This window comes from Pan troglodytes, chromosome 23 (genome assembly GCF_028858775.2).
Source record: "Pan troglodytes isolate AG18354 chromosome 23, NHGRI_mPanTro3-v2.0_pri, whole genome shotgun sequence".
Lineage (NCBI taxonomy): Eukaryota > Metazoa > Chordata > Mammalia > Primates > Hominidae > Pan > Pan troglodytes.
Genome location: NC_086016.1, coordinates 30846516 through 30860325, shown reverse-complemented (window position 1 = coordinate 30860325; position 13810 = coordinate 30846516). Strand labels below are relative to the sequence as shown.

Sequence of the window (13810 nt, the reverse complement as noted above, 5' to 3'; positions counted from 1 at the left end):
GTTGCCCAGGCTGGAGTGCCATGGCGCGATTTAGGCTCACTGCAAACTCTGCCTCCCGGGTTCAAGCGATTCCCAGGTACAAGCGATTCTCCTGTCTCAGCCTCCCAAGTAGCTCGGATTACAGGCATGCACCACCACGCCCAGCTAATTTTTTTGTATTTAGTAGAGACAGGGTTTCACCATGTTAGTCAGGCTGGTCGCGAACTCCTGACCTCAGGTGATCCACTTGCCTTGGCCTCCTAAAGTGCTGGGATTACAGGCGTGTGCCACCGCGCCCGGCCCCTTGCTTTTTTAAAGCCACATATATGTGTATCCCTAAATAATATAGTTTTACTGCTTGTTTCTGAATCTTATAAAAATGATACAGATTAAGTGTCCCTTATCCAAAACGCCTGGGACCAGAGGTTTTTGGGTCTTGAATCTTTTTGGATTTTGGAACATTTGCATTGTACTTCCTGGTTGAATATTCCAGATCCAAAAATCTGAAATCCAAAATGCTCCAATGAGTATTTCCTCTGAGTGTTGTGTCAGCTCTCAAAAAGATCTGGGGCCGGGCGCAGTGGCTCACACCTGTAATCCCAACACTTTGGGAGGCTGAGGCGGGTGGATCACGAGGTCAGGAGTTCAAGACTGGCCCAGCCAAGATGGTGAAACCATGTCTCTACTAAAAATACAAAAATTAGCCGGGTGCAGTGGCAGGCACTCATAATCCCAGCTACTCGGGAGGCTGAGGCAGGAGAATGGCGTGAACCCGGGAGGCAGAGCTTGCAGTGAGCCGAGATCTCGCCACCGCACTCCAGCCTGGGTGACAGCGCAAGACTCCGTCTCAAAAAAAAAAAAAAAAAAGATTTGGATTTTGGGAGTATTCAGATTTTGTATTTTTGTATGTGGGATGCTCAACTTGTATCATACTCTTTGAAGTCTTTTGTGACTTGCCTTTTGCCTTTTTCATTCAGCATTATGCTTCCAAGACCCATCTATGGTGGGAAAACTGGGCATTCATTCATTGCTATATAACAATTCATTGTGGGAAGGTTCCATTGGATGATCTTAATCAGAGTGATGAGTGATGAATATGATGAAATACACATTATGGGAAGATCAATCTGGCAAGTTTTACCACTCTTTTGAATCTAAAACCAAAAAATCTGATGGCTCTTTTCTTTTTAATTCTGATATAACTACAGTCCTCCTCTGTGCTGGGGTGTGTGTCCCTGATGAATACTCACCAAATCTTTTATTTACCCACTGAGCTTAACTGTCTTCTGACTTCTGTATCGTAAAAACAATAGGTGTGCCCACCGGGCGTGGTGGCTCACTGCTGTAATCCCAACACTTTGGGAGGCTGAGGTGGGTGGATCACTTGAGGCCAGGAGTTCAAGACGAACCTGGCCAACATGGTGAAACCCTCTCTCTACTAAAAATACAAAAATTAGCTGAGTGTGGTGGTGCACGCCTGTAGTCCCAGCTACTCAGGAGGCTGAAGCAGGAGAATAGCTTGAACCCGGGAGGCGGAGGTTGCAGTGAGCTGAGATCATGCCACTGCACTTCAGCCTGAGCGACAAAGTGAGACTCTGTCTCAAAAAAAGAAAATGAGACTGTCTCAAAATAAAAAAAAAAGAAAGAAAAATTAAAAAAAATAGGTGTGCTAAGTATGAAGTCATGATATTGTATAGGCATTTTAAAATGTGCAGTATTCTCTTCCTTACCCTCAGTGTTCTCCATGCACCCTGCATTGATCAGCGGTCATGAACTATCAGCCATAGGTGTGTGTGTGTGTGTGTGTGTGTGTGTGTGTCTGTCTGTCTGTCTGTCTCTCTGCCCCCGACCCAAGTGTGTTTTAGAGTTCTTATAAAATTAGAATTTTCCTCTTCCTTTGAAAAATGGTAGGATCTTGTTCCATGGGGTCCAATTGCCTGGAGGTTCCAGTTGCCCAGAGCTTAAATAACCCTTGTTTGGCAGCATGGCTGGGCTCCTACTTGACAGCTTTTATTCATGCTACTTGTCAGTCTCCCTCAGGGTTCCTTAGGCTGTCCTTGAGTACCTCTGCTCTGGTGTAGTGAGGAAGAAGACTGGGAACAGACCTAGCCTTCATTCCCAGGTAGCATCCTTGCATATGAAATATGAACTAGTCTGTCACCATCATGGTGGGGTGGAAAATTTCTTGCATGTTCTCACTGAGGAGTTGGCTAGATTCTGTCTGCCTTCTCCCCTGATTGAACTTCCAAGCCTCTGAGGCAGGGGGCCAGATGCCTGTTCTTGGCCTCCCTGTCCCTCTGGGCAGATGTTCTAAGCTCTTGTGGTTTTCCTCTTGGGAGTTTCTCACTACTTTCCCTTTTTTCTCCCCCTCTTCTTAGCCTTGCATCATCAAGATTAAAAACTTTTTTGATGCAGAAGATTATTATATTGTTTTGGAATTGTAAGTAGTAAACTTTTTAAAAATTTCTGTTTCCATTCAAATGCTTATAAAGCCACCAAAGAATCTAATGTAGGCTTGCCTTTCTCATCCTGGGGGGCCTCAACGTATGTATGTAGTAGTGGGGCCCACAAAGTCTGTGTATAGTGGGTTAATATCAACCCTAAAAACCCTCCAATGTTTCCAAAAATAGGTGGTATGGGATTCTAGGTCCTGGATCTGTGATCAGGACTTGAACTCCACTCTGCAGTTGACTAGCTGACCACCCATGGGTCAGTTTAACTCACTTTTCTGAGTCTCATCTTCATAGTGTTAAATGGGGATTATAATGAACCCCCACATGCAGAGTCCTTGTATGAATTAAATGCTATGAGGGATGGAAATCCCCCAGCAGAGCACCTGGCACATGTGTGTACTCACCATGGGGCAATATTGTTATAATTGGCTCACCATAACTGTGGGTTTTTACATCCGTGTATTCAACCAACCTCAGATCGAAAATACTTAGAAAAATAAAATGGATGGTTGTATCTGTACCAAACATGAACAAACATTTTTCTTGTTATTATTTTCTAAACAGTACTGTAGAACCACTATTTACATAACATTTACATTGTATTAGGTTTTGTAAGTAGTTTACAGATTATTTAAAGTATCCAGGGCCAGGTGCAGTGGCTTACGCCTGTAATCCCAGCACTTTGGGAGGCTGAGGTGGGTGGATCACCTGAGGTCAGGAGTTCGAGACCAGCCTGGCCAACATGATGAAACCCCATCTCTACTAAAGATACAAAAATTAGCCAAGTGTGGTGGTGCACACCTGTTACTTCAGCTACTCAGAAGGCTGAAGCAGGAGAATAGCTTGAACCCGGGAGGCAGAGGTTGCAGTGAGCTGAGATTGTGCCACTGTACTCCAGCCTGGGCCACAGAGTGAGACTCCATCTCAAAAAATAAAAAAAAAAAAAAAAACAGGCCGGGCGCAGTGGCTCACATCTGTAATCCCAGCACTTAGGGAGGCCGAGGCGGGCGGATCACAAGGTCAGGAGATCGAGACCATCCTGGCTAACACGGTGAAACCCTGTCTCTACTAAAAATACAAAAAATTAGCTGGGTGTGGTGGTGGGCTCCTGTAGTCCCAGCTACTTGGGAGGCTGAGGCAGGAGAATGGCGTGAACCCAGGAGGCGGAGCTTGCAATGAGCTGAGATCGCGCCACTGCATTCCAGCCTGGGTGACAGAGCGAGACTCCGTTTCAAAAAAAATAAAAAATAAATAAATAAATAAATAGAGAAAGAAAGTATACAGGATACAGCCTGGGCAATATGGTGAAACCCCATCTGTACCACACACACACACACACACACACACACACACACACACACACACACACAAAATTAGCCGGGCATGGTGGCACGTGCCTGGAATCGCTGTTATTTAGGAGGCTGAGGTGGGAGGATCACCTGAGCTTGGGAAGTCAAGGCTGTAATGAGCTGAGATTGTGCCACTGCACTCCAGCCTGGACAATGGGAGTGAGACTCTGCCTCAAAAAAAAAAAAAAAAATAGTATATGGGATGATATACATAGATTATATGCAAATCTTATGCCATTTTATATAAAGGGCTTGAGCATAATGGATTTTGGTCTCTGAGAGAGCTCCTGGAACCAATTCCCCATGGATACTGAGGGACGACTCTACTCTGAAATATCTACCTGGGTAGGACTTTCTATGTGGGTCCTTTCAATCCAGGACCAGGTTGCATGGTGGCACCTGAGTATCTTTCAGTGTCTTGGTAGTTTATTTTAGTGGCGATAATGTCTTGTGTTATTTGGTGTAATCAGAATAACTTCCTGTCTCATTTCTGGAAGATGCCTGTCTTGATATCTGCTCCTGCATAAATATTAAGTGTTTCTGGGAGCAGCTATTGTGGCAGGCACAGAATGCTTTGCTCCTGTTTGGCAAATCGTATCTATGCAGGGTGATCATTAAGACTGTATAGACAACAGGCTGGGTGTGGTGGCTCACACTTGTAATCCCAGGACTTTGAGAGGCTGAGGTGGGCGGATCCCTTGAGGCCAGGAGTTCAAGACCAGCCTGGCCAACATGGCAAAACCCCGTCTCTACTAAAAATACAAAAATTAGCCAGGCATGGTGGCATGTTCCTGTAGTCCCAGCTCCTTGGGTGGCTGAGGCATGGAGAATCGCTTGAACCTGGGAGGCGGAGGTTGTAGTGAGCCGTGATGGACAGAGCAAGACTGTCTCAAAAAACATAAGAAAAAAGAAAAAAGACTATATGGTAAAAACACCCCTGATCACAGCACTGGGAGAGCCTGGAGCCCCTTGTGGATCTGCTGCTATCAAATAGGAGATTGTTACCTGACTGAATCCAGTTAACACAGTTTAATAAAAGTGATAATACAGAGCCGGGCACGGTGGCTCACGCCTATAATCCCAGCACTTTGAGAGGCCGAGGGGAGCAGATCACCTGAGGTCAGGAGTTCGAGACCAGCCTGACCAACATGGAGAAACCGCATCTCTACTAAAAATACAAAAGTAGCCGGGCATGATGGTGAATGCCTGTAATCCCAGCTACTTGGGAGGCTGAGGCAGGAGAATCGCTTGAACCTGGGAGGTGGAGGTTGCGGTGAGCCAAGATTGTGCCATTGCATTCCAGCCTGGGCAATAAGAGCGAAACTCTGTCTCAAAATAAATAAATAAATAAAGGAATAACCTTGCCAAGCACCTGTGCCAGGAGCTTTTCCTACATCAGCCATCTCTTAATTTTTATAACAACCATCAAGGTAGATGGTATCATCCCCATTTTTTAAGTGGTAGAAACAAGCTCAGAGAGGTTAAATAGCTTTCCCAAAGTCCAAAAGCTGGGAAATGGTAGAGTTAGGGTTCAGATCCTGGTTGTCTGTTTGTAAAATTCTGTTTGCTCTTCTACATCAGTCTCAGAATCATCTGTGGTGTGTGATAAAAATGCAAACTCCTGACTGGGTGCGGTGGCTTATGCCTGTAATCCCAGCACTTTTGGGAGGGCAAAGTGGGCAGATCACTTGAGGCCAGGAATTTGAGACCAACCTGGCCAACATGGCAAAACCTTGTCTCTACTAAAAAAAATACAACAATTAGCCGGGCATGGTGGCACATACCTGTAATCCCAGCTACTTGGGAGGCTAAGGCATGAGAATCACTTGAACCTGGGAAGCGGAGGTTGCAGTGAGCCAGGATCGCACCACTGCACTCCAACCTGGGTGACAGAGCGAGGCTCTGTCTCAAAAAAAAAAAAAAAAAAGCAACTCCTGGGCCCCACTTCCAAGCTACTGAATTGGATTTTTTAAAGTTCCCCAGGTGCCTCCAGTGCCCACTCCTTTCATCTCATTCCTTAGTTTCCAGCTGGGACATCTGATTGTGAATAAGACTTATTACCTTATTAGTTTTAAAAATGAGAGTCAAAAGTGAATAAAAATGTCAACTGTTTGCTTGTCTTAATGAATTTGTTTTGTTTGTTTTATTGTCTTCTGTCCAAGTGCGTTTTCCCCCAGGAATGAACCCCTTGCCTTGCCTTTGTGTTTCAGGATGGAAGGGGGAGAGCTGTTTGACAAAGTGGTGGGGAATAAACGCCTGAAAGAAGCTACCTGCAAGCTCTATTTTTACCAGATGCTCTTGGCTGTGCAGGTAAAAGAAGCCCTCAATTCTTTTGACAGCTGACTTTCTTTTAGTTGAATTACTCCCTGAATTAGGCAGAAATCGAGGGACCATGGATTAAAACTCAGAAGAGAATCTGTGTGTTTGCTGTTCTCTTCTTGGCAAAAATGTCCTACTCCTTTCACTGAGATGAAAAAGCTCTCACTGGCCAGGCGCGGTGGTTCATGCCCATAATCCCAGCACTTTGGGAGGCCAAGCGGGCGGATCACAAGGTCAAGAGATCAAAACCATCCTGACCAACATAGTGAAACCCCATCTCTACTAAAAATACAAAAATTAGCTGGGTGTAGTGTTGTGTGGCTGTAGTCCCAGCTACTCGGGAGGCTGAGGCAGGAGAATCACTTGAACTGGGAGGTGGAGGTTGCAGTGTGCTGAGATCATGCCACTGTGCTCCAGCCTGGGGACAGAGTGAGACTCCATCTCAAAAAAAAAAAAAAAAAAAAAAAGAAAAAGAAAAAGCTCTCACTGTGTAGCTTAAGAGAAAGTAAGAAAGGGAATTAAAGAAATAAATAGACCAGGCATAGTGGCTCACGCCTGTAATCCCAGCACTTCGAGAGGCCAAGGCAGGAGGATCACTTGAGCCCAAGAGTTTAAGACCAGCCTGGGCAATATAGTGGGACCCCCATCTCTACAAAAAATAAAAATAGCCAGGCATGGTGGCGGGCACCTGTGGTCTTAGCCACTCTGGAGGCTGAGTTGGGAGGATGGCTTGAGCCTGGGAGGTTGAGGCTACAGTGAGCCACAGTCATGCCACTGCGCTCCAGTCTAGGCAACAGAATGAGGCTCTGTCTTTAAAAAAAGAGATAACATGGCCCTATGTCGCCTATCTTTAGCTTGGAGGTATTTCTGGAGGGGTCTTGATCATTAGTTCTTTAGTTCTGCTTGATCCTTGTAGAAATCTCTCTTAACTCAGAGTGGGAGCTGGGCAGGTTTGAGGGCAGAGCTGCAAGTTGTGATGATTGTGACACATGGGTTGGTCCCCCATGGCTCAGAACTAGGTGTTTCCCTTCAGGTGCAGCATCTTGTTCGCTGCAGTGGGTGGGCCGGCAGGGTATGAACATAGCCATCTCTATTCAGTAGGTGTTAGATGAAAGAATAGCTGGTGGCACTTGCTTTGAGGAACATCACCATTTCCCAGACCAAATGTGGTTGTGGCCATTCCCTTCCAGTCTCTTCTTGAAAACCCACTCCTTGCAGGAAATGCAGTGATTGGGAGCAATCCTTGTACAGAGTGAGGATCGAGAGAAATTTTTTTATGATTGATCTACCTAGGTTTGCCCTCCCTGGAGGTTTCACCAGATCCATTTCCCAGTAAAGGTTTTGCAAAAAATTTTTGTTCTAGCCCAGAGGGACATCCAGAGAAGATTGAAGCCCATAAACACAAGCCTTTTAAATTTATTTTTATTTTATTTTATTTATTTTTTTTGAGATGATGTCTCACTGTGTCGCCCAGGCTGGAGTGCAATGGCACGATCTCGGCTCACTACAACCTCCACCTCCTGGGTTCAAGCGATTCTCCTGCCTCAGCCTACCCAGTAGCTGGGATTACAGGTGCCTGCCACCATGTCCAGCTAATTTTTTTTTTTTTTTTTTTTTTGTATTTTTAGTAGAGATAGGGTTTCACCATGTTGGCCAGGCTGTTCTGAAACTCCTGACCTCAAACGATCCGCCTGCCTTGAGCTCCCAAAGTGCTAGGATTACAGGCATGAGCCACCGTGCCCGCCCACAAGCCTTTTTAAAAAAAAATTTAAATTTAATTTTAATTTTTGTGGGCACATAGTAGGTGTACATGTTTATGGGGTACAATGCAAGCCCTTTTTAATGGTAGCTGTCACCTACTCAGTGTATTGCTCCCTTATTGGTTTATTCCATTTATTTATATTGAGTAACCAAGAATATTAACATGAATTGAGTACAGTTTGTGGATATGTGAAAATTTTGTTTCCTAAAAAAATATGGCCAGGTATGGTGGCTGATGCCTGTAATCCCAGCACTTTGGGAGGCTGAGGTGGGAAGGTCACTTTAGCCCAAGAGTTTCAGACCAGCTTGGGCAACATTGTGAGATCCCGTCTCTACAAAAAAATAAAGAAGTTAGCTGGTCGAAGTGGCATGCGTTGTGCCTATGGTCCTAGCTACTCATGAGGCTGAGGTGGGAGGATCACTTGAGCTGAGGAGGTTGAAGCTGTAGTGAGCTGAGGTGGTGCCACTGCACTTCAGCCTGGGGGACAGAGTGAGACCTTGTTTCAAGAAAAAAAAAAAAAAGAGAAAAGAAAAGAAATATGGTATAGTATGTTGGTGTTTGTTCATTTTTATATGCTATTTCAGACAATAGTTTTTTCAAAGACAAAGTCTTTGCATTGAGGAATAGGTTAACTCACATAAACAGATATTTTTGTATCACATAAATAGATATTTACAAATATATATTTGTATAAATTCCCTTTAAAAATATTCTCAGGACTGCAATAACCAAATATATCATTTTGGTGGAATTTTTGTGTTTATTTGGTATGTTCTCAAAACATTTTCTGTTACCCATTTGAATTTTTATTGAAATTGACACCTTACATTTCTGCCGTGTGAAGAGTTGTTTATTATCTTAAAGTGAAATGAAAGGTTAATTCTTCTAAGTTGCTTTTTTCATTTCCCTGCTTTTTAAAGATCTTCTCAAACAAATTTGTAAACTTTACCCCAACAGTTTTCTATGATTTTGGAGAATATGGTTGTGTGTATCACGGCTTACGGTTTCACCCAGCTGTGAGATGTGTGTGTTGGTAACTTTGATTCTACTTAAGTATCTACTGCATGAATCTGAGGGTCATGCCTGCCTTTCTGTGTAGTACCTTCACGAAAACGGTATTATACACCGTGACTTAAAGCCAGAGAATGTTTTACTGTCATCTCAAGAAGAGGACTGTCTTATAAAGGTAAGAAATTGGCATTCTGTATGTGGCTATTCCTGTAGATTCTTGTTCAGAAACTTTTAATTCCTCAAATAAAAAGTGGGAGCGTAAAAAGGATGAGAATCTGACTCTTTCACTGTTACCAATTATTGTAGAGATCAGGTGATACTGCTCTTATCCAGATTCGAATGAGCATTTATTGAGCTCTGTTGTGTACAAGTGACCTTTGTGCTTAGAGAGAGAGGAGGGGTCTAAATGGAAGAGTGGGCTGGGCACCGTGGCTCACACCTGTAATCCCAGCACTTTGGGAGGCCGAGGTGGGCAGATCACCTGAGGGTCAGGAGTTTGAGACCAGCCTGGCCAACATGGCAAAAAATACAAAAATTTAGCTGGGCATGGTGGTGGGTGTCTGTAATCCCAGCTACTTGGGAGGCTGAGACACGAGAATCACTTGAACCTGGGAGGCAGAAGTTGCAGTGAGCTGAGATCGCACCACTGCACTCCAGCCTGTGCAAAAGGGCGAGACATCATCTCAGAATAGGTGAATGAATGAATGAGTAATCACATGCACTGCCTTTCCCTGTTTCTCAAGTCTGGCATCACTTTAGAATCTCTTGTTAGGATTTATGACACCCAGGCTTTACCTCAGAAGCTGAGAGTGGCACTCAGGTATAAGCATGTGTTTCCAAGCTCCCCAGGTATTCCATAGCGCAGCCAAGTTTGAGACACTGGGGTCTAAGAACCATGTAGAACTAATTAGAATCCTGAAGTGTCTGTGATAAAGATAATAAGCTTTTTGCAAGATTACAGAGGACATAGGTTAAGTTGGAAAGCCTGAGTGTTGAGATTCCTAGGCTCAGGAATTTTAATTTAAGCAAAATTAAATGTCCTAACTTGCAAAGACATGAATCTGTAAATTCCAGATTAATGGCAGGTGTGAATTGTACAATAGAAACTGATCTAGCCTACGTGTCTTCTTGGACTGGCAGACTATGTTAATCTTTTTATTTTATGGCAAGTTCAACATTATTCCCTTTTGTACTGAATTTTAGATTACTGATTTTGGGCACTCCAAGATTTTGGGAGAGACCTCTCTCATGAGAACCTTATGTGGAACCCCCACCTACTTGGCGCCTGAAGTTCTTGTTTCTGTTGGGACTGCTGGGTATAACCGTGCTGTGGACTGCTGGAGTTTAGGAGTTATTCTTTTTATCTGGTAAGAAATATTTTCATTGCTGCACAGACTGGTAGGAGGTGATTAGATGAAGTCACAAATGTGTCTTGCTCTGTTGTCCAGGCTGGCATGCAGTGGCTTGATCTTGGCTAACTGTAGCCTCTGCCTCCTGGGTCAAGTGATCCTCCCACCTCAGCCTCCCGAGTAGCTGGGACTACAGATGCACACCACCATGCCCAGCTAATTTTTCTATTTTTTGTAGTGATGGGGTTTTGCCATGTTGCCCAGGCTGGTCTCGAACTCCTGGGCTCAAGTGATCTTCCTGCCTCGACCTCCCAAAGTGCTGGGATTACAAGCATGAGGCATTGTGCCCAGCCTAGCTCACTTTTTGACCATTGATTTAAAGAAAAATCTGACTTTTCATTATGCTGAAAAAGAAATCTTTATATCTGAATGCCACTGAGAATGCCACTTGATTTCTTTTCCTTTCTCTCTCTACCAATATTAAGCCTTAGTGGGTATCCACCTTTCTCTGAGCATAGGACTCAAGTGTCACTGAAGGATCAGATCACCAGTGGAAAATACAACTTCATTCCTGAAGTCTGGGCAGAAGTCTCAGAGAAAGGTATGAATATGAAAGGGTTAAGAATTTGTGGTATGCTAAAATGTGTATGTGCTGTGGTGGGAGTTTCTTCCCAAATTCCATGGTGTTTTCTCCTGTCAATTCTGTTCTTATTTTCTATTGTTAGTTTCACACCATTTGAGAGGCACTGGAAATTATTAAGAGCATGCACTCAGGTCCTGGGTCTGCTACTACTTAGCTGTGTGGCCTTAGGCAAGTTATTTAACCTCCATCTCCAATTTCTTTCTGTGTAAAGGGACCCTCAATAAACCCTACCTTAAAAGGTTTTTGTGAGGGTTAAGTATCATGTACACAAGTGCCTGGTACCTATTTTAGTGAGCAAAATAAATGCACTTGTAACTTTTTAGTTACAAGGTTTCCTTTGAGTAAGCAAGCATGTAAAAACTAGATGTCATTAGTTACCTTGTATTTTATAATTTATCCTGGCAACTTTAGTTCCCTGAAGAGAAAGTAGAAAATTAAATGTCAAATAACATAACATAGGTGATTGTGTTAAATGTCAGAATATTTAAGGAATAATAATGTTGTAATATACAGGCCAGCGTGCATTTGTTGCTTGCTGGAGTAGCCAAGTTTTATTTCTGACAAGTCTGCAGTTCCAGGGAGCCTCTCCCTGGCTGAGTAACTGTCACCTATCCATCTGTAGATGTCAGAGAGAGTTTGCTGTGCATCCCAAGTATCTTAGAATTGGGTAGAAGTTTAGCTTTAATTAGTTCGACCTTGAGTCTAGCAACAAGAGAGGGAACAGGCAGTGAAGAGGTCGTGACTGACGTCCCAGCAGTAGGAGACAGGGAGTGTCATTATCATTCCTGGTCTTCTCACAGTACTCTGAATACAGAGAGTGAGGAAGATTAGGGGGCCCTGTCTGCTGACTCCGTGATGATCTCAGACCCTCTCTGCTCTTTCTGAATGGTGGCCTGTTAATTCTGTCATACTCTTACTGATAATATATTTATCCTTTTCACTGTGATTTGCCCAATTGTTGCTTTAGCTCTGGACCTTGTCAAGAAGTTGTTGGTAGTGGATCCAAAGGCACGTTTTACGACAGAAGAAGCCTTAAGACACCCGTGGCTTCAGGTGGGTGTGGGACAGTGCCTGCTAGCATAAAATACATGGGAAGCCCTGCTGCCTGAGAGACATGAGACAGAGGACAGAAACGTGTTTACTTTGTTGAGTCTGTTTAATCTAATTGTTTTAGATGTATGGGGGGTATCTTGGAGGATGGGTTACAAACTGTTTTATTTTTTTTTTTGAGACAGGTTCTCGTTCTGTCACCCTGGCTGGAGTGCAGTGGCACGATCTCAGCTCACTGCAACCTCTGCCCCCCGGGTTCAAGTGATTCTCCTGCCTCAGCCTCCCAAGTAGCTGGGATTACAGGTGCATGCTGCCATGCCCAGCTACTTTTTTATTTTTTGTAGAGATGGGGTTTCGCCGTGCTGGCCAGGCTACAACCTTTTTGATATTACTCATGGCTGTTGGATGTACACGCTCACTTTATGTCCTGTTCTGGTTCCACTTGGCTGCCCCGAGTCTCCTGTTTGGCCTGTGTTCTTTTGAGTGCTTGTTCTGGCTCTACCCCCAGCCATGTCCACCGCTCTTCATAGGTGGGGTGCATTCCAGCCATCTTCAACCTTAAATCAGGGAAGTGGGGGAGGGGGAGGAGGACAGCCTCCCTGGGGAGAATCCAGCTATTTCTCAAGCCCAAGTGACTGGGTATAAAGGGTCCCACTGCTTGTTCATTCAGGTGAGTAAATGTGTCCTTAATGAAGGCTGTCACCTGCACCTTTCATCTGTATTACCGCTGTGCTCCTGCTAGGGGTTGGGGCTGCCATTTTTAAATGCTGACCTCATTTGGAACTGCCAAGAGTTGGAAGTATGTTGTGGCTTTGCTGGGTTAATCTTTAGTTTTGGAATTAGCCACGGCATTGGGCAGGTTTTTCTGATAGATGTCTGGTCTTCTGTAACGAGCAGTTCCATTCAGCACAGACATGCCCCTTTCTATTAATTTTTTTTTGGTTTGTGTATTAGTCTGTTCTCACACTGCTATAAAGAACTGCCCAAGACTGGGTAATTTATAAAGAAAAGAGGTTTAACTGACTCACAGCTCCACATGGCTGGGGAGGCCTCAGGAAACTTATAATCATGGTGGAAGGGGAAGAAGGCATGTCTTAATGGCAGCAGGTGAGAGAGCTTGTGAAGGAAGTGAAGGGCGAAGGGCCTCTTATGAAACTGTCAGATCTCGTGAGAACTCACTCACTATCACGAGAATAGCCTGGGGGAAACTGCCCCCATGAGCCAATCACCTCTCAACGGTCCCTTTCTCAACACCTGGGGATTACAATTTGAGATGAGATTTGGGTAGGGACACAAAGCCAAACTGTATCAATCCGTTTTCTGTGGAGATGGGGGACAGAACTGGTAGCTTGAGCTAGAGGCTGTTACTTGAGCTAAATGCTGTTTCTCTGGGGATTACTGGTCCAGGAACTCCTTGGGCAATCCAGCCTCCGACCCGTACTTCTGGGACTCTGGGAAGACTGTCCCTGTTCTGTGTTCCAATCCTCTACACCTAACAGTTTTGCTCAGGCCAGCTCAGGTTGAGAACAACAAAAACTTAAAAAAAAAAAAAAAAAAAAAAAAAAAAGACATATATGTGTTTGGATGTTGCCCTGGAAACTACAGTCTCCCCAGAAGAAATCTGTCAGATGATTTAGCATTTAATAGACCACACAGATTTGAAACAGTGGGACCCTGGAGGAAAGGGGTTTGGAAACAAAGGGTGCCTTTGCATGTGGGGATTTTAATTTTGATGAAAAAGAGAAACATGTCTTTTGGCTCTTTTCATGTGTCCTAATAGGGAAACTCTTGGGTCTAAATGTAGAGGTACAGGAGCTGTGTTCATCTCTAACAAAAAATAGAGCTGGCCAGTTGAGCCTGGGAACAGGGTTTGCATCTGCCTGAAATTTATGAGC

The 13810-nt window shown here is 44.2% G+C and overlaps 1 protein-coding gene across 18 annotated transcripts in view; it reads left to right on the top strand.

Moving 5' to 3' along the window:
- CHEK2 (checkpoint kinase 2) overlaps positions 1-13810 on the top strand; it is a 54424-nt gene that overhangs the window by 36209 nt on the left and 4405 nt on the right. For 14 of the 18 annotated variants that reach the window (XM_016938886.3, XM_063807644.1, XM_016938885.3 and 11 more), the window contains 6 exons: positions 2358-2419; positions 5992-6091; positions 8962-9048; positions 10077-10240; positions 10708-10823; positions 11833-11918. In XM_016938886.3, the coding sequence (XP_016794375.2) occupies positions 2358-2419; positions 5992-6091; positions 8962-9048; positions 10077-10240; positions 10708-10823; positions 11833-11918 (615 nt within the window). The remainder of the gene's footprint in view (positions 1-2357; positions 2420-5991; positions 6092-8961; positions 9049-10076; positions 10241-10707; positions 10824-11832; positions 11919-13810) is intronic. The other 4 variants (XM_016938887.3, XM_016938884.3, XM_016938888.3 and 1 more) reach the window with 1 other exon arrangement.